Source organism: Xiphophorus hellerii, chromosome 20 (genome assembly GCF_003331165.1).
Source record: "Xiphophorus hellerii strain 12219 chromosome 20, Xiphophorus_hellerii-4.1, whole genome shotgun sequence".
Classification (NCBI taxonomy): Eukaryota; Metazoa; Chordata; class Actinopteri; order Cyprinodontiformes; family Poeciliidae; genus Xiphophorus; species Xiphophorus hellerii.
The window spans coordinates 21,874,431-21,901,626 of NC_045691.1; the positions used below are offsets into that span (position 1 = coordinate 21,874,431).

The following is a 27,196-nucleotide window of genomic DNA, read 5'->3' on the forward strand; positions in this document are numbered from 1 at the left end:
ATCACATGACACTACTATTTTGGGAATAATTACACACAGAGAATACATTCAAACAATATTTTATTATACACATATGTGTATACATAATTTATGTAGACAAATGATTTCGTCCTACACCTTTTGTGAAGTCATTCCCAAGAGCCATAATAGACAAAAATTCAATGCATCACACGTGTTAAGATACAGCTGGCTGTGATTATACACCTGGCCAGTAGGTGGTTTCGTGTGCACATGAAGCCTCAAGAAATGAACCCTTTCTCGAACCAGTTGGCTCAAGTAGTTCAATGCCTCATGAGGCTTCATCTCACCATCACTAATGAAAATGTCTGAATATTCAAAACTGTCCAAAAGCCCTGTCAGCACAGCAGAGCGGGAAAACAAAGCTCAGCACTGGTAGTACAGGTAACCAAAGGACAGGAAGACAGACTGGTGCATACACAAGGACCCGACGAGGAACAAGGAACACAGGTGGGGTTAAATACACAGGGCGTAATCACAGAAACGAGACACACCAGGGAACAATCAAGGGGAGGACAGGACAACGAAGAGACTCAAGGACACAGAAAAACACAGATCATGACAGATCAATTTCTTTTCCACTTAAAGTGGGTTTATTTTTCTTGCTCTAGTAGTGATCTTGGTTTTTCTTTGGATTGCTCAAGTTTTACTATCTCTTTTGAAGAACTTCTATGTGCAGCATTGAGTAATATTTCAGAAAGAAAGAGTTAATTGAAAGCAGTGATCTAGAGATCTTCCGACCTAAGTTGCAGATCTCTGCAAGTCTTCCAGAGTGACCGTGGGTCTTTTGGCTGCTTCTTCAATTTATGTTTACTCAACCAGTTAAAACTGGCAGATGAGCATGTCTTAGTAGGCTTGCTGGTGATACTTTTTCCACTTTGAATAATATTGAACTGAACAGTGGTCCAGGAGTTGCTCAGAGTGTGACATATAATTTTTTTATAGCCTTGTTTTTTTTTTTTTTTTTGCTTTTTGACAACAATATGCCTGATTTGTCTGCAGTGTTTCTTGGTCTTCAAGATGCTGTTTGCTTGCTTAGTAATGTTCACCAAGAAACCAAGGAGGCCTTCACAGAACACATGTCTTCATAGCAAAAAGAAAGTATCACAGGTGAACTTTATTAGTTCCAAATTGGGTGACGTCTGAAGGCAAATGGTTCCCCTGGAATATAATTAGAGTTTCCTTCCACTTCAATTATTTTCCATATGTTGGTTTATCATATGAAACAACAGAATGCATTACAGTCTGTGATTTTCTTGTGACAAAACCTGAATACTGCCAAGTAGTTTGAATAATTTCATGATGTAATAAACAGTGCGCGAGTGTGATATGTGAAACCTGTGTTGCAATAATTAAAAGAACATTCTGCGTTTTCTGTAAAAATTGATGGCTACAATTAAGGGAGGTTGAAGCTCACCATTAGATCACGTCCTCATCTTTTATCAGACTCATTACATGATTTTGAAAACGTTGACAGGCGCCTAACATTTCTCAGTGGTGCATTTTGTTGTAGAAATAATTTGGGGCAGTTAACCCACTTTGTGCAAGCCTGTGTGCAAGATGCCGGTCAATTCCCCTGATGAAATTTGTGACAAAATAATAGTTTCAAATTCTGATTTTATTAAAAGCTGTTGATGGGCATCACAAAAGAAGGAAAACGTGACGCTTTGCAGCCTCTGTGCTTGTGGCTGCCCTGCAGCACTAAAGAACAGTAATGGTTCTAATTCCAATAAAGAGAAAATCCAAGGTCACACTGTGAACTTCCTCCCCATCAGAAGACCACAAAGACTGGCTGCGAGAGTGCATAATATCCTCACAGCTATTTTTACCCTCAAATTAAAATCTATGACATGTTGAAATGACTGCAGTGTGCAAGAGGGGTATTCAAAGCAGACACTAATGACGCTTATTAATGGCGTGAATGAAGTCTTGACAGGTCGTGTGTCATTCTGCAGGCAATGCTCCACTGGCATAATGGCTAATGTAAGTGGGGATAATTATATATATTATACCCTGTCTTATGGTATTTTGGCAGGAGTATGAGGAGCCAGGCAGTTAGAAAGGAGAGTGAAAGCGCTTGCTCTTTTCGAGACAGAGATGTGCACGTGCGTATTTGTGTGCGCACACACGCACGGATGTGTTCACCCCCATCCTCGGCATCGGTCAGGCTACGAAAGCAATAGTAGCTAGACAACAGCACCAAACAGTGGCTGAACAACACTGCTGCACAAATAACGAGACAAGCCGCCAGCATGGCAGCAACAGTTTCTCTTTAGACATTTTATTCCCCTTGAGCGACTAAAACCTGTCTGACCGAGAGAGGAAAACAATCAAGCTGACTTTGACTGAAAAAATGAAGGGCACGTTGGGGGCATGATGGAGTGCTTTCATGTACATGATGTATTGTGGTTGATTTGCCTTGTCTTTGTAACACAAACTTGTAGATACAATTGAGCTGGTTTTGAGGCAGCAACATTCAAGGAAGAGCTGAAAAATATGTGAACATTGGAATGTTTTTTTTTTGTGTGTGTCTTGTTGCCATTCCCAGTTTCAAGCCTTTGCACAGTATTCTATTCACAGCTGTAGAGGTTTAGTACAAAAAACTTACTTTTATTGTCTATATTATTCCTCTAATTATGATGTTTCTACTGATGGCAGAAAAACATTTTGTATCTACAGCCATGTAATTCTTACATTATTAGAATTAATATTTACCTTTAGGGTGGAAAAGAGGAGAACGTAATTATTATTGATTTATTAATTTTGTGATTTTATTCATTATTTACTTTATTTCAGACACGTAAGCAATTTGTATTTGCAACCAAAGTTCTAAAAAAGAGGGGGAAATACAAAATGAAGCCAAACAAATGCAACAAAATTTTGAACAAGATTGCATCAACTTTATTGATTTAGTTCAGAGAAATTAAGTTCAAAACCATACTTCCATTAATTATTAGACTCTGTGTTATGCTTAAAATACTAGAATACTAAATCTGAGTAAACATAAAATGGTGACTACTGTAAGAAGCATTCAGGCTTCTAGACATATTCCACTTATTTGTATTTTATGAAGATATTTTATTTCAAACTCTTTTTGAACTGCTTTAGATTTGGACATGCTTCAGCTCCATGTTTACAATAATCACAGTTTAACTTCACAGTCAGAAAAATGTAAACCATTGTAGCAGTCTGTATATTAGCAGTTTTGAAACTGCAAACAAGTTTTAAATCCTACAAAGAAAAATTATTACTACCAGATTTTGGTCTGAAGAGCAATTGTGCTGCTTGAAATTTTAGAAAAATCGCAAAATCCCATCTATATCAGCTTAGTATGTTTTTTAAGAATACATTTTCTTCAATATCTTGAGTAGTCTATTTCTTGTGAACCACATTATATGTTTATTCACTTCAAGTAAAGAAGACAGACATAAAAATAAATAAGTGCATCAAATCTTCACTAGAGCAAAAGGTACTTGTGTCATCAGCATAAAAGGAAGAAGTTTTAAATATTTTGAGGTCTTGGAGTCTATGTCCCAACCCTCATCCCTGGGGGATGCTACAAACAAAGTAAAATAATGCATAACGCTACTACCCCTTCAGACTTGTTTTAGTCATGTGTTAAACTGGCTATGAACAAAATGTTATTTAAAAAATATTAATAGTGCGCCTGCTAATTCACAGTCACTTAAAGTTGGCATCTCAATGCAGTGGATTGCTAGGTTGATTTTCTGTAAAGGTACGTCTAAGAGAACTTTTTGAAAGTTGCTAACACAGATTCATGAAGCCTTTTCAAAGGAAAAAGTGTGGTTGCCTTTAGTTATGCTGTGATTAAAAATATTAAACATAAAATAAAAGTCACTTTTGAATTATTCTTTCATCTGTAGGAATATTTGACATATTTCACAGTGTCTGAAAAGACATCATGAAATCATGTAACTTAACCATAAAAAGAAATCCACCTTAAATGATTTATTTGTTTGTTTTTTCATGAACAGTGTTTTGATTTTTATCATTTCAATTCACCTTCTTTTCCTTTACACATTTTGAATGTGCAACATAGGCTGTGTGTTAGGGGCAGCGGTGAGAGGATGGGGTTCAGGCAACGGGTTTGAAGGTTCTGGCTGTATAGATCTAAATGGATTTCTACTTTCTGTGATGTTGTTGGGAGAGAGTTGGCTAATTGGAGGCCCAGTGGTTAAAAAAATGTAAAAGAAAAAAAAGGGGCTCATTAATGCTCCTGCCTCTTGTTCCCCTTGCTCAAACACCTTGCCTCATTTATCTTTGTATTTACCCACTTACCCCCTTCCAGCACTAAAACAGAGGACCTCAGAATAAACCCAGGGTTCAAGCTGGAACAAGGAGAGAAAGGGAAGGAGGGGAAAAAAGGAAGAAGAGACACGGAGAGACGAAGGGAGAGAGTAACTTATGCTCAGTGGGAATTAACAAAGCACTTAGTAATTAAATCTAAATTGACATTCTGGTAATTAGCCTCTTGATTAGGAGCAATAACACAATTAGCCAACCAGTCTTTGCTAATTGTTAATTAGTATAAGCAAAGTTATTGTATGTGTGGCAGAGGGAGGCATGTAAAAGAACAAATGTTAATCTGTCTTTCTTTCAACAGCCGCGTCCCCACTCTTTCTTCTTGCTGGCTCTCTATTGAGCTACCAGGCAGGTTCATTGCCTTTCTCTGCACTCAAGCCGCATTCAGAAGCAGCAGCCGGTAATTAGCTGAAAGTGTTATCGAGAACATCATTGGAGAACAGGCTGAGCCGGGGCTGCACCGGCACACCTCCATGTCCGTCTACCTTTGGTGGAACATTCCTCGGCTCCCAAACATGTCAAACGTGAACTATTTGTTCCCAACGAAGGTGTGACATGGATTAAATGTAATCATTACAGTCAGAGAAGAATCTCAGGGAGATGCAGTTCATCTAAAAAAGTTTGGCTTGACGAGGAAGAGGGATGGAACAGCTTATTAAAGTTGTGGAGAGAAGAGAGGAAGGGGCATAAACGATGAACGGGGAATAAAGATGTGCCAGAATGTGGGATTTACATTGGGCAGAGGTGAAACATGCACTCCTTTTAATTAGCATGGAAATCTGAAGTATATGCTTCACTCACAGTCCAAACTAAGGAGAGGTTACAAGTGTAATTTTTTAAAAGACTGAATAAACCAAGAGTCTCTCCACTCATCAGCTACACTTCAAAAGTAAATATGAAGACCTTGGTACTTTTAAACATCTACAAAAATGGTCAAATACAACTTTTCTGTGAAAACCTCAGAGGTTTGTTGGACAACATTAATGGACAAACAGCATCATGAAATGCAAGAAAGACAAGGAAGAGATTCTGGAAAAGTATCACCCATAAATGGAAAGAACACTAAACTCTACCAAGACATGATCGCACGCTTGTGCCTCTCATAGAGAACAATAATCAAATAATCAGACAAATAAGCAAGAGGCCCATAGTAGCTCTGGAGGAGCTGCAACAAACCACAGCTCAAGTGGGTGCATCTGTTGATGAGACAATGATTGCTTCCTCTACTTTTCTATTTATCCAGAAATACAAAGAATATAAGCTCTGCTTAAGGTTTTCCATGAGCCACATAGAAGACCCAGCGAACATTTGGAAGAAGGTGGTCTGGTCAGATGAGACCCAAAACGAACATACTAACTATAGCGGTGGCAGCATCATGCTGTGGGGATGCAACTTTGCAGCAGAACTGGAGAACCTGGTCAATGTTGATGGAAAGGGGAATGGAGATAAACAAGAGACAATCCTGCAACTAAACCTGATAGAGGCATGGCCATCTATTAAAATGGCCCAGTCAAAGTCCAGACTTAAATCAAATGGACAATGAGAAAACTTAAATACTGGCGTGGACATTAGGCTGAAGACAAATACATAACACATTTTTAGATCATGTTTTTGTCCTTTCACTGCACAGCTATATGAACCTTTTGTGGTCTGTCAAAGAAAATTCCTACAAATATGTCGGGGATCATTCAGAAAATGTGAAAAAGTTCAAGAGACACGAACACTTTTGCAAGGTGTTATACCCAAGTTCACCAAAAAAGCCCCTGTTGTTTACTGAAAGCTCTCGCTCTCTTTTTGTCCCATGTCAGGAGCATGTATATAGAACCGTGGGCCCAGCTCCAGATTAAGCTGCTCTCCCAACACAAATATTTGGCAGCAGGATGAGCTGCCTGAGAGCGCACCGAAACATGAAATTAGTCAGGAAAGGTGAACCACCCCGCCGAGAGGAGAGGAGAGGAGAGGCACACTTGACGTAAAAGGTGAAGAGGCATGTGCTCCAAACCATCTGGGGCCTCTGCAAAAACAGGAAGAATCTTTCAAAGTAAGCTTTGCGAGCAGGAAATTTACACTTTTTATATTTTCCGTAATTAAATATTCAAAGACAAAAAATAAAAAAAAGATCCAAAGAGAAAGTGTGTTAGTGGGTTTTGAATGTGCATAAGAGTAAAAGGTGTCACCGGCTCTGTCTTTGCCACACTTCCTGCAGTGTCCCACCCACTGTGGCTCTAATTGGATCCTTATTACTGAGCCAGCCTCTATCCCAGGAATGATGGATTCATACCACACAGAATTCCATTAATCATTCTTTATTCACAGTCCACTCTGAGAAGAGGGCAAATTCATTTCTTGGCGTGCCGCGCGGCCACACTGATGAATATTCATGAAAGGAAATTTGGGGTCAGGCCTAATAAGGGAGGTAATTTGTAATTTGCGCTGTTCTCGCTCGGGTCTTGTTCGGCAGGTTAACCTATAGAACATGTAGAACAGACAGCGGCACTGTAGGCACACCACAACTCACACTTTAACATGCTGTATTCTTCACTGATTTTAAATATATATATATATATATATATATATATATATATATATATATATATATATATATATATATATATATATATATATATATAAAATGTGTCACTATTGTAAGAAATTGTACATAATGGCTGAAAAGAAATTACTGTTATTGCTCAAAAATACAGACTTGCATCGAATCTCCTCAAACATCACAAAGGAGCAAAAATTGCAAATATTTCCCAAAATCACTTCAACACTAAGGTGAAGTAGTAAGTTTCTCCCTGCCTGCTCTCACAAACATTTTGACATTGACTCTGCACTTATAAACAATTAATGACTGACAAAAGAAAACTTTGAAAGGTGTACTTTTTTGCCCTACATTGTAGGAGAAATCAAAAATAATGTCAAATCAAAGATTTGCAAAAGATGGACACTGATGCATTTCTAGGTCTAACCAAACTCACTGTTTTTGGTGACATTTTAAAAATGTCTCTCAATGAACATTACCAGAATGCGTGGGGCCCTACAGCTGCAGTTAAACAAAGAATGAAAAAAATAGTCCCATTAGTTTTTGTCAAAATGATGCATCCTTTCTTCCTGACCAAATAAGTGCCGTAGACGGTTGAACACTTTGTGAGAGTATCCTTTTTAAATCAAACAGCTGCTTTTAGAGGAAAAAAGAACAAGCTCTTGCTTTCACATCACAGCACTTCCAACCCCAAAAGCATTTTATTACTCCTTCTGAAATTATGCCCACCTGGCATCACTTAAAGTCACTTAATTAATAATTTATCAATACATTTGAAGTGATTAAAATTCATGACCAGAAAGTGTTTTTAAAATAGTGCCCTCGCACCCCGAGGGTGTCCAATCAGTGAGTAGCGTTCGTTAGATCAGGGAGGAATAATTAATTGTACCTGAATGTTTAGTGGGGTCAGGCAGTGGGGGCAGGATGCCTGCGGATGTGTGTGTGTGTGTGTGGGTGGGTGTGTGTGTGTGTGCGGGGGTGTGCGTGTGTGTGTGCGTGGGGGTGTGTGTGTGTGTGTGTGTGTGCGTGGGTGGGTGTAGGTGTGTGTGTGGGCGTGTGTGTGGTTGCATGTGCATAAATTTGTGCATGTATGTTTTGCACAGCAGCACATGTGCAAGCTGAGAAAGGGATACTGTTTGTCACAAGCATTTGCTGGCTTTAGATCACAGTGCAATTAAAAAGTGGTGGAAGCTGCGGCTCACTTTATTCCATATCTGTCTGCTTATTCTACAAAACACACACCGATTTACTCCACCGGCACCATCCCACGATGTTCTCCTGCACCCTGTCATCACCTTCATGTTGTCACTGCCTTTCCTTTTTGTCTCCATTATTATTCGCTCATAGAAGAGTCGTTGAGAAACCACGATTGAGACTTGATGTCAAAGTTGTGCCACTCACCCTGAAGAAGCGAATGCAAGCCTTCAGACATGATTAACAGCTGGTGACCTCGTCATTATGGTGGTATGGCGGTCAGTGCATGGGAGGAGCGCTGTAAATGCTCAGCTTTTTTTTTTGCTTATTTTTTATTTCAGATAGCTGATGGAGTTTTTTCACACCAAGAATATATAGTATAGTACATGCAAAGAAATATGAATAAGTTACTAAAGATAATATGCCCCTCTTTATTGGCAATAAAGATGTGTAAGTCTTAACCCTTAAATGCATAAATTATGATCCTTTGTGTCAGGATTTTTTCCCAATTTTTTATTTTTATTTTCTTAAGGCATAAAAATAGGTAGGAAAAAATGTTTTGTAAAAAAAAAAGTTTTTTTATTTAATTTTTTTTTAGGTGATCAATTGTAGTTTTCTCCAAATACAAAGTTGTTATTTGGAAAATATATCAGTAGTATTGTTCTTTAGGGGTTATCTGATGTCGCAATATTTTTTTTTTTTACCTGCAAGAGTCGTCTACAGTAGAAGGAGGGAAAGGGTCGGTTGGCATGCTTTTTTGTCTGTCGGACATATTGGATTTAACAAAAATAATTTCTTGCATTTGCAGCTGATGGCCAGTAGTTGATAGTATATTTTATGATGCATTACTGTCCACTTCTGTGGTCTGTGTGCATTTATAACATAAAAATCCACAAGAAGCACAAGAAAATGGCTTTTAGACAGCTGTCCACTGTAGTGACCACTATGCATGAAAGGATTAAAATAAATTACTATTTTATTGCAGTGGCAGAAACTCACACTGAAGATTTTTTAGTTTTTGGGGGTTTTTTTCATTTGAATTTAATTTTCCATATTTTCTGCAGTTTCTCTGAAATAAATCGACATTTTCAAATTGGTCAGTGTGTTAAAGAATACTTAAATAGCAATGACTTTCTGATTCCCCGGAGCATAACGTGATTCAAAGGCCAATTTCTTTTAGCCACTCTTCAAAGTGGGAAAGACAAGAAAACTCATCCAAACGTCAGAGCAACAATTAAAACGCTTAAAGCAACTGCAGCTGTCTCCAAGAGTGTTAAGTTAGCAGCTTCAGAAGGGAGGCCCAGACTTCCCTCTTCCAGGCCACTTCTTCCAGCTCTTCCGGGGGAATCCCAAGGCGTTCCCAGGCCAGCCGAGAGACATAGTCCCTCCAGGGTGTCCTGGGTCTTCCCCGGGGCTTCCTCCCGGTGGGACGTGCCCAGAACACCTCACCAGAGAGGCATCCAAGAGGCATCCTGACCAGATGCCCGAGCCACCTCAACTGGCTCCTCTCGACGTGAAGGAGCAGCGGCTCTACTCTGAGTCCCTCCCGGATGACTGAGCTTCTCACCCTATCTCTAAGGGAGAGCCCAGCCACCCTACGGAGAAAACCCATTTCGGCTGCTTGTATCCGCGATCTAGTTCTTTCAGTCATGACCCAAAGCTCATGATAAACTAATGCAATACAAAACAAATACATTTTTTACACATCCTCTTATGACATCCTTATGCCATCAGATAAGCAATGAATATACCTTATTTATATGTTAGTTTTCCTTTAATTTCACAAAGCTACAATATGTTGAACTAATGTTACCAATACATTGATAAGACTAATGAAATGAAAGTCTAGCGGCCTATAAAAATGACATTTATGGCTATATTTTTATGTCAGGTCATTGTCGTTGATCACAGAGCTTTAAAAACTGGATTTGCTTGAGGCCACATGTCCAACTTTAAACAAGGTCAATGGTTAAGCTTAGTCATGATTGAGAAAAAATCTTCTGAACCACATTTGGACTTCAAAATATGTTCTCATGTTGACATTTTTCACCTTCCATGCTTTTCAACATCTATATAGTGCATAGATGAAAGGAAAAGCTGTCTTTTCAACAAAATGTAAAGCACAAAAATGAACATCAAAGGTAAAAAATATATATATATATATATATATATATATATATATATATATATATATATATATATATATATATATATATATATCATAATTGCATTGCAGATAATTACTAGCTTCTGTGTGTATAAGTTTTGTTTCACCTTGGTGACCTGTGCTGTATAAATGCTGCCTACAGGTAGGGCACATCAATAATTAAACACTTGAAAGGGGGAATCGTTCTGCATAATGAGCACTTGCTCTCCTGATAGACAAATATATTTAACTGTTAATGTGCCCATGCTTTTAGGAAGTTTGTTTGTGTTTAGGAAATGTGATTTTTTGGGGGGTGGGGGGGAGTTTTAGTATATTTTAGCTTTCCCAGTGTTGTGTCTGCCTGTTTTTGGACCCACCTGCATTGTTGCAGCTGGGGAAGGTTTTACACACCAGGAAAAATAATGTTGGAAGTAATATTTAATTGGGTCTTAAAAGTATTTATGTTTAAATCAAGGGTAATGTAAAACATGTAACCAGAGTAAATGCAGTATTTTTGGTAAAGAAAATCAAATCAAATCAAATAAATAAATACTTTTCAAACAAACAGAAATTAAATTAGGATTTTGTTTGATTTAGCTGTAATTCATCATGTGTGCACTTTCCTGCAAAGAATTGTGGGGTTATTATGTCCAAATTGCTTAAATTTGATTATTATGTCAACTTGGTACAAGTTCTGAACGGACTATTTACTATTAGCGCTAAAGTCAAACATGCTGAGGCGCTTGTTGCCAGTAAGCAGCACATCTTTGCTGTGGTCGTCATGGAAAAAGTTTACATGCTTTCACTGTAGAGTTTTACTTAGATTGCAACCGGCATTTACTATTTTAGCAATTGTGACAATGCTAAGGTCAAACTTTTATAATAACTGTGCATAGTATTATAAGTAAAGTAAACCATAAAACATTTTTTTTTAAAACATAGAATTTAGAAAACAGTTCAAACAGCTAAAAATCAAACAAATTAAATCAAAATAATTAACCACATCTTCACTAAATATCTGGGGACATAATACTATACTCTAGGCTTAATGTGATTTGAGTACAGGACTGTAGTGTTTTGCTATGCGTGTGCGTGGGTGTGAGGAGGGGTGGGCGTGTGTGTGTGTGTGTGTTTGTGAAAGAGAGAAGTGTTAAAACTTAACATCTATTATTATCATATAATATTGGTGAAACATTGTTTTGCCAAAATGATCATATCTTAAATAGCATTTCTTTTACATCTACTTTCACTTCAAGCTGAGAATTATGACACAGTGAGCGCATCAGTTTTTTACAATTTACAATTCAATGTGCACACATATCCTCTGGTATGCGGTGTACCTTCAAATATCATATAAATAATGATGGTGGGCCAACAGGGTCAAAAATGCCAGGGCCATTTTTTCGTCCCAGTCTTTCTCTGGGTGCAGGTTAGGGATGACCGGAGTGATAAACATCAAGGAGAGAGAGAGACGGCAGAAGAACAACAGAAAAGTTCCTCCACACAGAAAGACAGGTGCAAGCGAAGGTCTACGCGAGGAACGTGCCGTGTCTTGGCACGGAGAGAAGCAGGTTGGTCTGTGTTTCTTTGTCCTTCTCATGTTTAAAACATCTCTCACTGTTTCACCCCAAAGGTTCAGAAGCCCAGGGCCCCAGAGACCGGCACAGTCTTTTAAAGATATGTGCTCACTTAATCACTGAAGAAAAAGGCCCCTAGAGCTAGCCTAATATTATAATTAATTAATTCAACCAAAAAGGGGGTATTAAATTTCCTCCCTCTCAGGGTATCAGCTGAATACATTGACCTTTTGTGGAAATCGCCCTCTAATTCGAATCAGCTTCTACAGCCATTTGCAGACTAAACTTGTTTCTTTTTCTCTCCTGCCGCCTTTTAGCTCCCTCTGTCTTTATGAATTTGTGCAAGAGGCGTCTTTTTTTTTTTTTTTTTAAAGAGTGTAACTTTGTCCATGTTTGTGCCTCCATTTTGTGTCTTCCCACCACTGAGTTTTCTGTGTGAGAGTGTTTAAAAGTGCCCGTGTGAGAGTGTGAGTGATCCCTGGTTATATCTCCCTGCTGTAACACAGAGAAGAACAGAAACTTTTCTTATTACTGCAGTGGTAGAATAGCAGGCAGCTAAGTCTCTGTCTATCTCTGTGTCTCTCTCAGTGGTGTAGCTGACTCCCCAGTGTACCCCGGGTCTTCAGTAACTCTGACTGAAGTTCAGAGGGGTTAGGTAGTATACTCAGGAGGAAGGGGGGAGACAAGAGGAGCTGGAGGCGGAGGGGGAGGGTTAAGTAGGATTGGAACAGTGGGAGTTTTAAAACAGAACTTTAAATCTCCACCTACGAGAAAGAGAGAGAGAGGACAATGGCGTCATGTGGCGTGCCGTTATCTTCAGGTCTCTGAAAGTCAGGAGACGGGAGGATGAGCATGAAAAAGAGCTAGAAGAGGGGCGTACATGTGATAAAAAGCTGTAGGCTGCATAATCTGTGCTGCGTTTAGGAAGAGAATGTAGAAATAAGTCAAATCTTTGCAACCTCCAGATAGGGAAGTTCAACTTGCATCAACACCAAACAAAACGAGGGGAGGATTTGCAAGATGGATGGATGAATGGATGAGTGCATGGCTGGATGGGTTAAAAAACAGAGAAACAAACACAGTAGAAGAACAAATAAACCCCCGCAGCTTAGAGCCGAATGAATCCTGTGTGACGGACCATCAGCTAGTTAACAATCTTTACGGCGCTTTGGACATCAAGGACGAGATGTGAGATCATGCACAAGATAAAAATCTGAAACAACCTGTGATCAAGACATAAAACAGGATTCATCGCTTTCATAGTGCACCCTCCACCCCCCCATCAGCTGCCGAGGAAAACGATGGAGTGGTTAACCTTCAAAACGTGTCAAATTTCTGCGTCAGACGCATTATTTATCTTAATAATGATAAGCCTAATTTACCAGCTCTTCAATCAAGGCACCAACTCCGTGAGGTGTTAAATGAAAACATGTTTGTTCAGTCTTTGATCATTCAGAGAGCAGAACAAAAAGCTGGCCTATTACGTTCCCGGGCAGCCGTCTGCTGGAATTTAAGGAATGACACCATGTCTTAATTTCACAAAGGTTGCAACAGATGTTCTCTCTGTCAGACGATGACATTCACTGCATTACCAAACAACGTATTCATTTCTCAACGCTGGGAAGCCTCAGCTACTAGGCCCTGTTTGTCTCCTCGCCAAGATGTGCGTTGAGCTGTGTGGATCACTAGCTCCCCCAACTGGTGATGTAAAACAAAAAAAAAGAAGAAGAAGAGGCTTTTCAGCATCCAGGGAAGAATAAAAGACCAGCGTACCTTAGCTTCATTTTGGTAAGAAATTAGATTTCTTTAATAAAGAAGTGATGCTTTAATGAATTCTCTGTGTGGCTTTCACAAAATTTCTCTTTCATTTTTATACTAAAACTGCTTCAATTAACTAACACGCAGCCAGTCTATACAGCAAAGTCCCATCCTCGTTTCTTTGTCGCCCGTCCTCTGCAAAAGTTAGAAAGAATGATAAATACCCTCGCCGCCCGGACCTAACCTCTCCTGCAGCTCATCTTCCCCTCCACACACATGAACTGACAGATCCGTCCATGCCACCACGCTAATGGTGGGGACATTATTCATCTCTCCAGCCAATTTGGGCTCTTTTTTTCCCTTTCAGGAACAGAGGCGTGAAGGGTTGAGAGGAGTCAGCGGAGAGTATTAAAAATGCAGAGGAATATGGACAAAAAAGGAGCAGCAGAATAAAGAGGGGCAGGGGAAGTGGGAATGAAGAAGGACAGGAAGTGTGTGGACATATTGTTCAGTCGAAGTCAGAGGGAACGAATGTGTGTAAATGGATGGAGGTACGGGGTGGGGTTGGTTATGTTTTGTGAGCTTTTCCCTCCCAATTCTGTAGAAAGAGAAGAAACTTTAGGTGGAAAAAGTATTAATACCTCTTTGGTCATTTTAGATGCCGTATTCGCGCCCCCTTCATGGCCTGGCAATGATTGTGTTCGCAAGAGAGGCAACTTTGAAACCTGTGGTACCTCTGGAGGAGCTACAGGGACTTACAGCTCTGGTAGGAGAATCTGTAGATGACTATTGTTGTCAGGCATTCTACAAATCTAGCCATGTGGAAGAAGGTGATTTGGTATAATCAGAACTAAAACTGAACTTTTTCTTTTGTTTCAGGCATCACAGAATTATAGTTTAGGTTGGTCTATTTAAAATCTAGATCTTAATCCAAGTGGAAATATGTGGCAAAACTTGAAAAACCCTCTCCATCAAATCTAACTGAACGCCAGGTGTCTTGAAAAGAGCACAAAATTGTCGTATTCATTTGTGCAAAACTGGAACAAATACACTCTAAAGACTTGGTGGTGTGACTACGGGGACAGAGGCTTTGTTGATGCCTTGTTGATGCATTTAGGTGTCACACCTTACATTCTTTTGTTAAAAAAAAACATTACAAAAATTTCACTTCACAAATAGCTGCTGTTTTGTGCCTGTCTATCAGATAAACTCACAATACGATACGCAGAAATTTGAGAATATACAATGGCCTAATGAGAATAAACCTCAAAGGATATGAATACCTTCGCATAAAACTATAAATGTGCAGCGCAAGTTTCACAGATTTTCCTGAACTTAAGGACGAACTGTGGAGTCACTGAATTATGGATCTCTGAGGTGAATCGGTGAATCTGAGAGCTACGACACAATCTTAATTAAACACTTTTTGATCGAAGGCCATGAAGTCTTACAGAAGCTACAAAAAGTGTATCCAATTTATGGCGCGAGCTGCAGTCAGAGTGTCACTCTGAGGATATACAGTACGTTCACCAGCCCCAGTCAGGAGAAATGATACCCAAAGAACGTGATTGAGGGCATCTTAATAGAGGGGGACGGATCAATAAGTATTATGAGCATGTTTTAATTTCTGGCACCTCACATAAACCTTTACCAACTTCACAATGTCACTCTGTGTTCATAAAAGTTTTCTCCTCAGCCGCCTTGGACAAAAAAGAAGATATAAATCCATCAAAAAGTCTTCTCCGTTTTATAGTCCCTCTCTCCCTCCCCTTTCTCTTCCTCCTCATCTCCATTTTGATGTCTGTCTATTAGCAGAGGGTGAGGCCTTTCCTGCTCTCCCATCCAGGGGCTAAATTAGCTCAATCAGCCCTCTTTCACCTCTCTTCCGTGGGCTTCGAGCTGAGTGACACACTGCTCCCAGGAGATATAGAGAGGACTCACACACACACACACACACACACACACACACCAAGCCCAGCAGCAATTCAGGGAGGGGGCTGCTGGAGAGCGACATGTTGGGAAGGAAGAAGAAGGATGAAAAGGAAGGTATTGGTCAGAGCGGAGGATAAAGTTTCATTCTGCCTCCCTCCATTAGAGGTTTCGACTGTGAATGAAGCACCTTGTTCACTCCTTGTTGAACTTTATTTCATCATTTCCCTCTTCCTCATGCCTTTCTAGGGTGGTGAGGTGCTCACTTCAGAAAAGGCTCCTTCCATACAGAAAAGGGAAGCCATGAGTAACTACCCCTCAAAGTGTCTCCTCTCTAGGATCCCCGCACTCTCAGCCAAAGCCAGAGCCTGCTTTCCTGAGCCAACTTTTCTTAAATTGCCCCTTCATGTTTGATTTGTCTCGACCCTTCCCCTCTTTCCCTCCCGCTAAACAGCCAACCAAGTGTTAGTAGAAGTGCAAGGCAGGCATTTCTGTAGCGGCGCATGTGTGTGTGTCTTTGGAGGAGGGAAGATGGGCGAAAAGGTGGCGATCAGAGTGAGCCATAAGATCTACTCTTTGCAGCTCTACAGGGATTTATTAGAGCGGGAAGTACATTAGCATCATAAAGACCCTGGAGAATAGGACTGTGGATGGGCTGCAGACACCATCACTGCACTCCAGCGTGCTCCTCACTATCAGGGAGCGTGTGTGTGTGGGCGTGAGCAAGCGAGTGTGTGGATGAGAGAAAAGATTACCCTGATTTAACTTAAGAAAGGCAGTTAGACGGTATATGGATCATCCTAAAGCAGCGGCGGACTAATACATCAGGAGATGATGGAACGAGCTGCAGGAGAGGTTATAATGGGCGAACTACAGAAGATAGCTCGTATTTAAACTTGACCTGATATGAACACAACATATTTTGTCAAAAACCTTTTTCACTTTCTTGTTTAGATTAGACTGGGGCGTCATGGTGCTTGATTTAAAACAGCAAAATTCAAATACGACTCTTCCGATTCATGGCCTTCTTTCCATTGAGAATATGTAGGAATCTGATTAGTCAATTGAGTGTTACATTAAAAAAAGGTTAATTACACATCAGCTCAGGCCTTTCTGTGGCTGCTGTGGAAGTAGCTGTCAGAAAACACGAGGAGGAAACTGGTTGGTGTTCCTTATTGTAAAGCTCTGATGCCCTCTGTTGGACAAACTAGGTAGCGTCATATGAAGAGAAACTAAGATCTCTAGCAGAAAATATAATGGACACAAATGCTAGGATTTATAGGTGAAACTTGTTCACTTTATTGGTTAAAGATTGCAATGGCCAGTGTGGAACTAAGACTTTTAAAAGTATTTCACCACAAAATTTGAAGAAATGTTCTCATTTATGAGAGTTTTTTTTGGTTGATTTACATTCTTGTATTTTTTTTTTTTAAAGATGTTTGTCATTTTATTTCATGACTCACTCTTTCTTGTCAGTATAACTTACAAATATTTACATGTGTTCCACCCCCTCGTTTTTCTCTTAGAGAAAGGCAAAGGTTCTAAATGAAGATTTCAAAACACAAGATTACTTTGCAGCTACAGTGGAATAATTCATCCATACAGTATGAGCTAGAATGACTCAAATACAACTGAGAGTGGGAATGTGTGAAAAAGAATATTGACAGTTAAGAACATGAGATAGAGCTGTGTAGCAAAGAAGTATGGGCAAAATTTGATTTTGTAGATGCGAAACACTTTCAGCTGTAGTTGCAGCAAATTATTGACTCTGGGAGGAGCTAAGCACATATGCACTTTTTACATCATTAATTATAAAATAATTAAAACCATGTATCATTTTTTTCAAATTTAATATACTACTTTGTGCTTATCTCACAAATTCCCAATTAAATACACTGGTTGATTATTTTTTTCCTTTTTTTAATTCGATGGGTGTGATTACTTTTGCAAGGCACTGTATAAAAGGACAAGGACTGACACGTGTTGGGCTGAAGACACTCCAGCTTTCAATGTTGTGTCTTTTGAATTAAAGGAAGTCTTACAAGTTAAAACAAACAAACAAATCAAAACTCAGAGGATGGATTCTGGAAAAACATTTTATATTTTTAGTAGAACCACGTTTCTCTGCAGAACAATTTAAATCAAATAACAAATGAGGCCCATCAGCTCTTTGGAGTGTGGTCTGGGTGACTGTGCAACATAAGTGTAGAATAAAAAAAAAGTCCTTTTCTGGACAACAGTGGATACATAATCAGTGATAAAGAACCAGAGAGACACAAAGACACTGGCCTCTGGGATTTCATGGAGTCACAGATGTGTGTGTTGGGTTTTTTTTTCAGTTCAACCAGAACCACCCAAAACTTTACATTCATTAAATAAGTCATTAGATTTCAGTCAAATCACAGAATCATGTTTAATCTCTATCTGCCAAAAGTAAAAGTTATAGCAGACCGAAACAAATAATTTGAATCATATAAAAAAAAAATCATGTCCCAAATGTACATAATCTTATCATCTTTAAAATTATTTGAAATTCAGAAGTTTATAAACCGTTTACTTTTTTTTTTTGTGGAACACTTGATGATGTAGTTTCCCAAACTGGCTCTGGGAAGAGCAGGTACTTGGAATAAAATTGAAATAGAGCTAAAACAACAAATACAAATAAAATACATTTAAGTGGCATAGTGGTATATGACATCTGAAATTATTTTTTACAAAGTCTAAACAATAGTAGAGATTCCAGTGCTTCAACAGATAAAATAAATGACAAACTCTAAAATAAAGAACACAGGTCAACATAAAAAAAAAAAATCATTAACAATGTTCTCTTTTTTTATTTTGTGTTTTGTCTAACTTAACCTGGTCTGATCAAAAGAAACAACAAATAAAAGTCAAACCCAAGCAGAGACACAACAGACTCAACCTGCTTCAACCGTTAACATGACGGCTGGAGAGATGGATCAGCTCAGGGTGGCGTGAGGTTCGCCTCTGCAGCCGTCCGTGTCTGTATGAACATGTAAAGACTATACCGCATCATAGTCCTTACACGTTTCTGTAAAGAGTGTGTTTGTGTGCATATGTTCTGATTCTGTGCTTACAAAACTTACAAATGCACGACCAAACTTTCACATTCCTTCTTCATTAAAACCTAACTTTACCTGCCTTTCTTGTTGACCTCATTCACAAACCCTTAAAACTCCATACATAAAATTATGTTTATCCCCTGGACACTGCATAGTTTAGCTGAAGCAGACAGAAGAAAGGCATGGCTGAATGCGATTATAAAATCTTAGCTGCGTATGGCCCAAAATGTATAAAAACATGCTGTAAAAAGAGACGGAAGAGTAAATGAAAAGGCACACAAGGGTGTGGATCATGGCTCTGACACAACTGAGTGATCAAAACAAATGCTGTTTTTTTGCATTCTGCTACAATACCTGAGTATTTTTGACAAATTTCTCATCAGTTAATGTTAAATCCTTCAGATTATCCAAAAAAATTAATTACTTCACTTCACATAACTTGACAATGTCTGAGTGAAGGTCCTAACTGGGGATGTCTGGATCCTATCCCAAGAATTGGATCAGGTTTCCCATCAAGGTATTTGATCAGTACTGAAGTCCTTGACTGGACTTTGCTCCCAATAATGGTCACTGTTACACTGTCTGTCTGTGATTATGGCATTTGCACCTCCAGCAAGATGTGCAGTCAGTTAAAAAAAAAAAAAAGAAAGGATCTGAATCACTGCGTATAAAATTTTATGTTTTATGAAGCTGTAAGTTTCATCTGTACACCATTAACTGAAACCGCATTAGGATATGTTTCAAGTCAAATCAAAACAGCAAGTAAACGTACTAATGGTAGCCACTCACTTTAGCAAGCTGTGCTGAAAGCATGCAGGACCAAGAGTTTATTGAAGACTTCTTCCACCCACCCACTGAGTAATTGTGTTAACTGAATCATAAGATGTGAACTCCTCCAGAGATCCCTCCAATTTATCAGGCCAACTCAGATCTTTATCAACACCTAACATGTGTGGCCAAAGCAAAATGTGGAAAAGCAAAGTGAGGAGAGCAGCTATGTCAGAAGACCGCTTCCCCTTCAGGATGAATTATGTATGCAGGACCATAAAGCTATTTCCATTTTATTAACTATCATACACCGAATCGTTTACGGTTATTAAAAGAGGTGTGCGGGAGGGGATGGGGGGGCAAATAACGTTCACGTGAGACAATGCCCCCATTTGCTCTCGCATCCAATACCGTCAATCTAATTAACTACTGGTGTTGTCCTCTGCTCAGATAGGATTCAGAGTCACCCTGCTGGAAATGAGGCTAAATGTGCTGCACAAGAGATCTGTGTGTTGGTTCAATACTGGAAATGCTCAGCCTGGTAGGTAAAGCTTCGAGCTGTACAGATCAACTTGCAGGCACTTGAGTGCGTGTGCAAAATGTTTACTCTAAACAGAGCCGGCCCAACGTAGTCTTTGGCCCTACATAGAATCTGATTTGGACCCCACTCCAGTTCACATCAAATAGTTCCAACGGAGGCATACGAGTTAAGTAAAATCTTGGACACCAGTGTTGTTAAGGTAACGGATAAAAGTAATTTCCATATGCTGCCTCATAGTACAATGGTATAAAATAAATACTTCTATTATATATGCCTTTGACGTAAAATTTATACAAACTTTAAACTACCATTGTTTCTAAATTATTTTGATATTTAATTAATTCATGTGATTTCTTTTGTTTTACTTAAGTGATCTATTATATAACGTTATTGTGCAACTTATTGATGTATTGAATTGTGGTACTTTTGGCTCTTGATGACTAAAGAGGAATAATTGTAATTTATGTATTAAATAGTTATATTGTCCTTAAAACGTGACTCTAGCACAAACACAAACAGCAGCTAGCAACATTTAACTACTGACATTAAATTGTGATCAATAACATAATGATGCAACTATGAATAAATTATAACAAATAGTGCACATGTCAAGTTTTTTGACTTTCTAAACGAGTCAAGAAAATTTTGAGGATTTGAGATCAATATTCTGTTTAAGAATCCAAATACTTCTGGGTACCTCTTGCTGGCCTGGAGGCCCCAAGCAGCAGCTTAGTTTGTTTTTGTCTTGGGCCGGCTCTGACTAACAACTTCTGTGAGACTGGTGTACCCTCTGGTTTGGACTGTACCGTTAAAGAGAGATAACTGTACCACAACGTGTGTGTGATGTTGGTACCTGGTAAATATTGATTGATTCTTTTTTGTGTATTGTGTATATTTTTGGGGTTTTCGTATTTTGTTTGATGCTGTTTACAGTTTTACTGCGCTACATTTCTACATGATGTCTCCATCCTCTATGCTAAAGCTGGATCTGCGGCTAGAGTCGACAGACGCCTCGGGGGACATGGCAGACAGCAGCGGGTCTCCACCCATAGGGGACAAAGGCTCGTCCATCATCAAGAAGCCCAGCTCGCCTCTCCTCCCTTGGACGTCCAGTCCGCCTAGGTCACCCAGCCCCGACATGCCGTCTGAGAATCCGTGTATCCCATCGCACAGGTCCAGTGACTGGGCAAAGTCAAAGGGCTGGGAGCTGCCCACGGCTGGGAACTGGATGGGCTGTTGGGGTGGGAGATGCTGTGAGAGCGGTGGCAGCTGCTGGACCTGAGGCTGGAGCTGGCTCTGAGGATGGAGGTGGGTTTGGGGGAGGAAGTGGTGCTGCTGGGGTTGAGCCTGGTTGTGGGGTATGTGCTGGGACTGGTGGAGGGCTTGTGCCTGGGCATGAGAAAAGTTCTGCTCTGGGCTGGTCTCTTGTTTTATGTAAGGAGGCATCATTTCACTCTGGTTTAGGGCAGATGGGGAGGTGCCTGGCAGGCCATGTATTTGAGCCTGCATCTCCAGCTCCTGTTGACAGCAAAATCAAACGTCATCCCAAATATCGTCTTCATTGATTTCTTGTTTGTGTATTTCTGTTAAGTGTTTCACCTGAATACGTAGCAAAAGATGTTTGTTGGCCACCTCCATCCTTTTGAAGTTATTTTCCACTTCTCTGGATCTCTGCACATCTTTCTGCATGCGTTTGATATAATCTACAGATGCGCGCAATATAGTACCTTTGTTCCAACGTACATCGCTACAAACAGAGGAAAGTACACACAGCTGGTTACTCATATGTCGTTTGGATCCATTGACACCCAATGAATCTGAATATCATTAAAAACATAGCATATTTCAGTAATTCAACTAATAAATGAAACATATATATAAATATTCATATGTACCTGTATTCATATGCATATGTACCTGTATATATTTAAGCTTTTATTTCTATTCATTGTGATTAACGTAGCCTACAGTTAATGAAAATCCAAAATTACATAAGACCAATAAAAAATAATCTTTTTAATACAAAAAATTCTCTCGTATTAAAGTGATGTATATATGCGTCAATGAAAGAGTATTAAAGTGCATATAATACTCTTGTATTATATGCAAAAGTATTATCTGCTCTTGCATATAATACAAGAGCATATTGTATTATGCTCTTGTATCTCTTTGCCCACTCTTTGGAGTGGGCAAAGAGATACAGGCCCACTCTAGAAACTCCAGGAGCTTGGGGGCCAAAACGCAGGTGACTGTATTGGATTGATTGGTCATAGGAATGAACCATTATCCTGGTATGCTCAGAACTCTGCAGAAAGATTCTTACACTTACAGGTTCCCCAAGACAACTGACGCTGGCTGACTACACCGAGGGAGATGAATGGCAACCGATGCTAGTTCCAGAACCAAGGAACAGCATTTTTATCGAGTCTGACTGCCTGGTCAAAACAGAGCTAAGAAGACACCACAATAAACCCCTTACCAAGCAATGAGACCTTTTAAAAGACCTGACCTGAGTCGTCCACATTCTGAGCTAGTACAGCAGCTAACTGGTTCCCAACTGATATAGCAAGACAAAAGCCACTTCGTCCCTCGAAACACTATTCACAGTAAGTGGTATCTGGCAGTAAAAGCTTAGGATGATCAGTTTAAGAGTTTTTATTATGTTTTTTTTTAATTAATAACTTAGTCCATCTAAATTAAAAGCATCTAACTTAGATGCCTTTAATTTAAATTAAATGCTTTTAATTTAATTTAATCTAAATTAAAAGCATCTAACTTAGTTGCTTTTAATTTAGGCTCCACAGGGAACGCATGGTACAGCTGAAGCTGATTATTGAGTTCAGACTGCTAAAACCAAGGTTGAGCTCATGTCTTTTAAGGTTATTTTCTTTCTCTTTCATTCCACTAAGTTACCTAAAGTAGCCATAAAAACATTATGAAATGTCCTGTTTTCTTAAAGCTAATGGCAGCTAAGTTAAACACGGCTGAAGGCTAATTATTCAAAACATAACTATTTACTGCTGGTAGGCAGTAGCAGCAAACTGCTGAAACTCAAACATTGAATATTGTTATTTACAATGAATTAAACTTATTATGAGATTGTTTCAACAGCAGACATCTGTTGATCTATACCCGTCATTGTTGCCCAAGACGGGTATAGATCTGTTGTTGTAGCTCTCAAAGCTCTCACTCCTGCTGCAGTTCATGCCTTGTGATTTGTCCTCGTCTTCCTAAACAAGCTTTGATTCAGGTTCCTCTCAAGGCTGCAGTTGTCCTTGTCATTTATTTTTTCTAATACACTTTTTCCCTTCACTTGATTTCTCCAATAATAGGTTCCTTCTTCAGTAATGACCATCTGTAGCTTACTCCCACTCCAAGGAGGGCATAGGTAACTGTCTGTTGTATAAATGTCAAGTCAGTATGCTTCCCAATGACTGTGCAGGCCATAACATGGCCAGATAACATCCCTGCATGAAGAATCCCTTTTTATTGGTCTTGTGTAATATGCTGAATTTCAGAAAAACTTTGGGTTTCTATTAGCTGAGAGTCAGAATGATCAAAACCAACTAAACTAAATGCTTGGAATACATCACTCTCTGAGCAATGAATGTAATATGAATGTAGCTTTTGATAATATTAAACTTTATTGAGATGTTCCTGTAAACAAAGCAAACTGAAAGACACTCACAGGTCATTGGTTTTGGGAATCATGGTGCCCAGCTCTTTGATTCGATCATTAATGTTGAATCTTCTCCTCCTTTCAACTATTGCAGAGCAAAGAGACAAACAGAAAAACAGTTTTGCATTTTGGAGATGAACAATAAGAAGTAGCACAAATGCACACAAAGTCACAGTCACAGGCAATTACTCTTAAGTGCAAGAACAGCAGAAATGATCAAGTTAACTATCCACCCACTTGTTACACTATGTCAGCTAAATCAGCATAAAGCTGTAGCAAACTATGCAAGAGGCCAACTATGTTGTGCATATTTGTCGCTGTGAATGCGTCCAGTGCAAAGATTCTTACTTAGATTGTGGTTATCTTTCTTCTGTCTCTCCTTGGCCAGCGCACGGGCTTCTGTGTCTTTGCAAAAACAAAAAATAATCAACTAAAGGCTGTCAAAGTGGCACAAAAAAGATATCACAGATTACCAGGAAGAGTCACCGTGGTTCTTAGAGCAACAACGTTTACATCATCTGTAAAGAACGAAATGTTTTAAGAACTCAGTTGTTCGCACCCGTCAGTTCTCGCTTGATGGTCAGGTTGGCGGGACAGGAGTTGCTTGTCATTCCGATAGTCGGCGCCTTCATCCCAGGACCTGTGTAGACGTCCAGGTGGCTGCTGGAAAGCGGGAGCTTGAAGTAAGGGGAGCACAAACAAAAAGACATACACTTTATTTTAGAAAACATGTCTAAATACAGACCTAATGTTAAGTGTTTGAAAAATAACAATTTCATTGCATCAACGCAAGTAATGGCGAAGTCTTTTTATTTTTATCAAAAAGCCCCCTTGCACTTCAGTATTCCAAAAAAGCAAATACGTTTAGGGTCAAACATGAAAAATTATGCTACTATTTCAATATGTGTTTGTGTTATAGTGTAAAATTACAATCAGATTAAAGTTTACAGAATACAACATATAAAGAGTACCCTATAAAGAATAATCTCATCTGTCTGCACTTCAGTTTAAATATGTTATTCCTTACCAAGAAATCTTTCACAGCTTCTTGCAACTTGTAAAATACTTTTATGGAGTCAGTGTTCGTGTTTATTGTGCTGTAAAGCGCACACAGCAGCAGATAATGTAATAACATCACACCTGAGAAGAGCTTGCCAAATGCACAGCAATGATTGACAATTGTGTTATCAACTTTATCTGTCTTTATGGCTGGATTCCCTCCTCTGCTTTCTCCTGCTCCTGAATTTACACCTGTGAAGTGCTCCAAACTCCAATATCTTGCACTTTAGACGCTATATAACAAGAGGGATTTAACTCAGTGAGGACTATTAAAAAGAACTCATTTCCCTTTAATTGTGCAGGTCAAGGAGTCAATGAGTTTTAGACCCGTCAAGGAGCCGTGTCAAACTGCCCTAAGGCAGTAGGGACGAATGTGGCCCTACTAATGAGGCCTGACAGATAAAGAGCTCAAGGAGAAAGATAACTTAATCTGTAAGCTACTGTGCGAGCTGGAGGATTAAACACATTCACAGACAAACATAAACAGTCATTTCTGAAGCTTTGCAACTAGGCTGAAAGATTTCAATACTAATATGGACATAAAGCTTCAAATTATTAGAAAGTTGAGCTGTGAAGGTGTGGAAAATGGCTTAAAAAAGCATAAATCGATTATTAACTAATTAAATTACACATCCAACAGTGTGGCTATTCATTTATAGGGAAATCTGATGTTTATTCGGGTTAATGTTTAAAACAAATCAGTGCATCATCATACACGATAAAATCCCAATAAAAAAACTTTTATTTCTACCGGTCACATTAACATTATTTCTGCTGACAGTAGATACTAGAAAACGCACGCTCCGTCTCAGCCTGTTCCACCGTGCTTCTGCACTTCACACATTCTGATCGGAAATCCCAAGAGTCTGCTCGTTTAATTAGCAGCTAATTCTGAGTCAGTGTCACCATCTGCTTGAAGACTTTCAAAACACTCTGTCTGTGCCTGGCATTCAGTGGTGTCCCCAGCTTTTGCTAAAGTTTAAAAGATTCCAAGAATTCCAAGGAATTTGCTGTCTTAATCCCCATCAGGATTAGCAGGTGAGTTTTACTCACTGTTCTGACATTAAAGGGAATAAAGAGAGGCCGGGTAAGCTGGAATCTATCCAGCACAGTTACCATACTGATATGCAGTTTCTTAGTTCTTCAACAGACATCTTTTGAAACACCGAGATTGATTGGTGTGTGCTGACCAATCTAATCACACAGTGCAGTACAGACTTATGCACAAAGACAAAGTTTAAGTGATTAAACCAATCAACCACACAGGGCGGTGGGAGATAAAGCCACAGCTGTATATGTGGGTTTCTGTCTCCACACAGCAGTTAGTGAGGTTGAACACACATAGTGTCAGAGCCTGCTTTGATTTAAGCTCAAATTGAGATTTAAAATCCAACAATATGAAACGGAATGAGGAAAATCTGAAACATCCAATAATATGCTTATGTGAAAATATGCTCATTCATCACAGAAGTTCAAACTTTTAACACACAGCATAAGAAAAGGACAATCCACTGACTCAGCTCTAAATCAAAGTCATGTTTAAGCAGCCAGGGAGCTTTTTATCTTACCAGCTGAATCTGTTCTCCTTCAATAACTTCCACAATGGCATACGTCTTATTCATCTCCTTCATCCTACACTCCTTTGCTTATAAAGGCTGAGGGGGCTTTCTTCTTCTCTCCTGGGCTCGGGCAGCACATGCAGAGTTTTGTGGCGACCGCCTCCTCTGCAGCTACTGCTGTTGAGAGAATGACCTCAGCGGCGGCGCTCCGGTTCGTCTTCTACCTCCGTTCTCCACCAAACAGGAGTGAACTTTCCCCCAACTGGACTTTCACTCTGTTTTCCCTCCAGCATAAATTGTCCTCATCGCCCCCACCCGTATACACCTCCTCCCTCCCTTTTTTCTTCCCTCCACCTCCCTCTCTCTGAATGTCTTGTAAACAAGTTGAACTCTAACTGGTGGCGGCTTAATTGTTAATTTTCTGAGTTTGCTTCCTCGGACACAAAGCGCAGCACAGTCCTCCCCCGGCATGTCTTCCTGGCTATTCCTAACTATGTCCAACACGGTTTACGGATGGAATGTTTAGTGTTTAAGCCAATTACACACTTTGTTTCGTGCACTTCACTTTGTTTGTCTATGTGTTTTTGTTTATGGCTGCATGAAGATATAACTGATTGGACGCTGTGGGTACATGCTGAGTGAAAAAAAGCCTTTGAAGGAACATTCAGTGGCTGCTTTGAAAGATTAACATACTGTGGTTTAATTAATAGATAAGCCTAATAATGTCCAATAATAGCAAACATCACTAATATGGTAATTATTGTAATATAAGAGTTCAAACTCTTTATACTAACAACTGACTTGCAATATTTAACTAGATGATTTTTTTACTGGGCTCAAAAAAGCCTTAAAAGTCGAGGAGAACAACAATGAAATTTTAAAGAAAGAAACATCAATTATGTAGTCTAAATAATATTGTTTTCTTTTTTATTCATCCAAAGAGGCTTGAAAGGGACTTTAAGTAGTATAATATGGTATAAAAACATGTCACTCAGTCCATAGTTTCAAAACAAATTG

General features: G+C 39.3%; 1 protein-coding gene across 5 annotated transcripts in view; it reads right to left on the reverse strand.

The window, feature by feature from the left end:
• Positions 1-17,572: 17,572 nt before the first annotated feature.
• tfeb (transcription factor EB) overlaps positions 17,573-27,196 on the reverse strand; it is a 37,207-nt gene continuing 27,583 nt past the window's right edge. For 4 of the 5 annotated variants that reach the window (XM_032550155.1, XM_032550156.1, XM_032550154.1 and 1 more), the window contains 5 exons: positions 24,121-24,238; positions 23,910-23,966; positions 23,571-23,646; positions 21,482-21,629; positions 17,573-21,400 (listed from right to left, as the gene is read on the reverse strand). In XM_032550155.1, coding sequence (XP_032406046.1) covers positions 20,834-21,400; positions 21,482-21,629; positions 23,571-23,646; positions 23,910-23,966; positions 24,121-24,238 — 966 coding nt within the window. In that variant the 3' untranslated portion in view covers positions 17,573-20,833. The remainder of the gene's footprint in view (positions 21,401-21,481; positions 21,630-23,570; positions 23,647-23,909; positions 23,967-24,120; positions 24,239-27,196) is intronic. The other variant, XM_032550158.1, reaches the window with a different exon arrangement.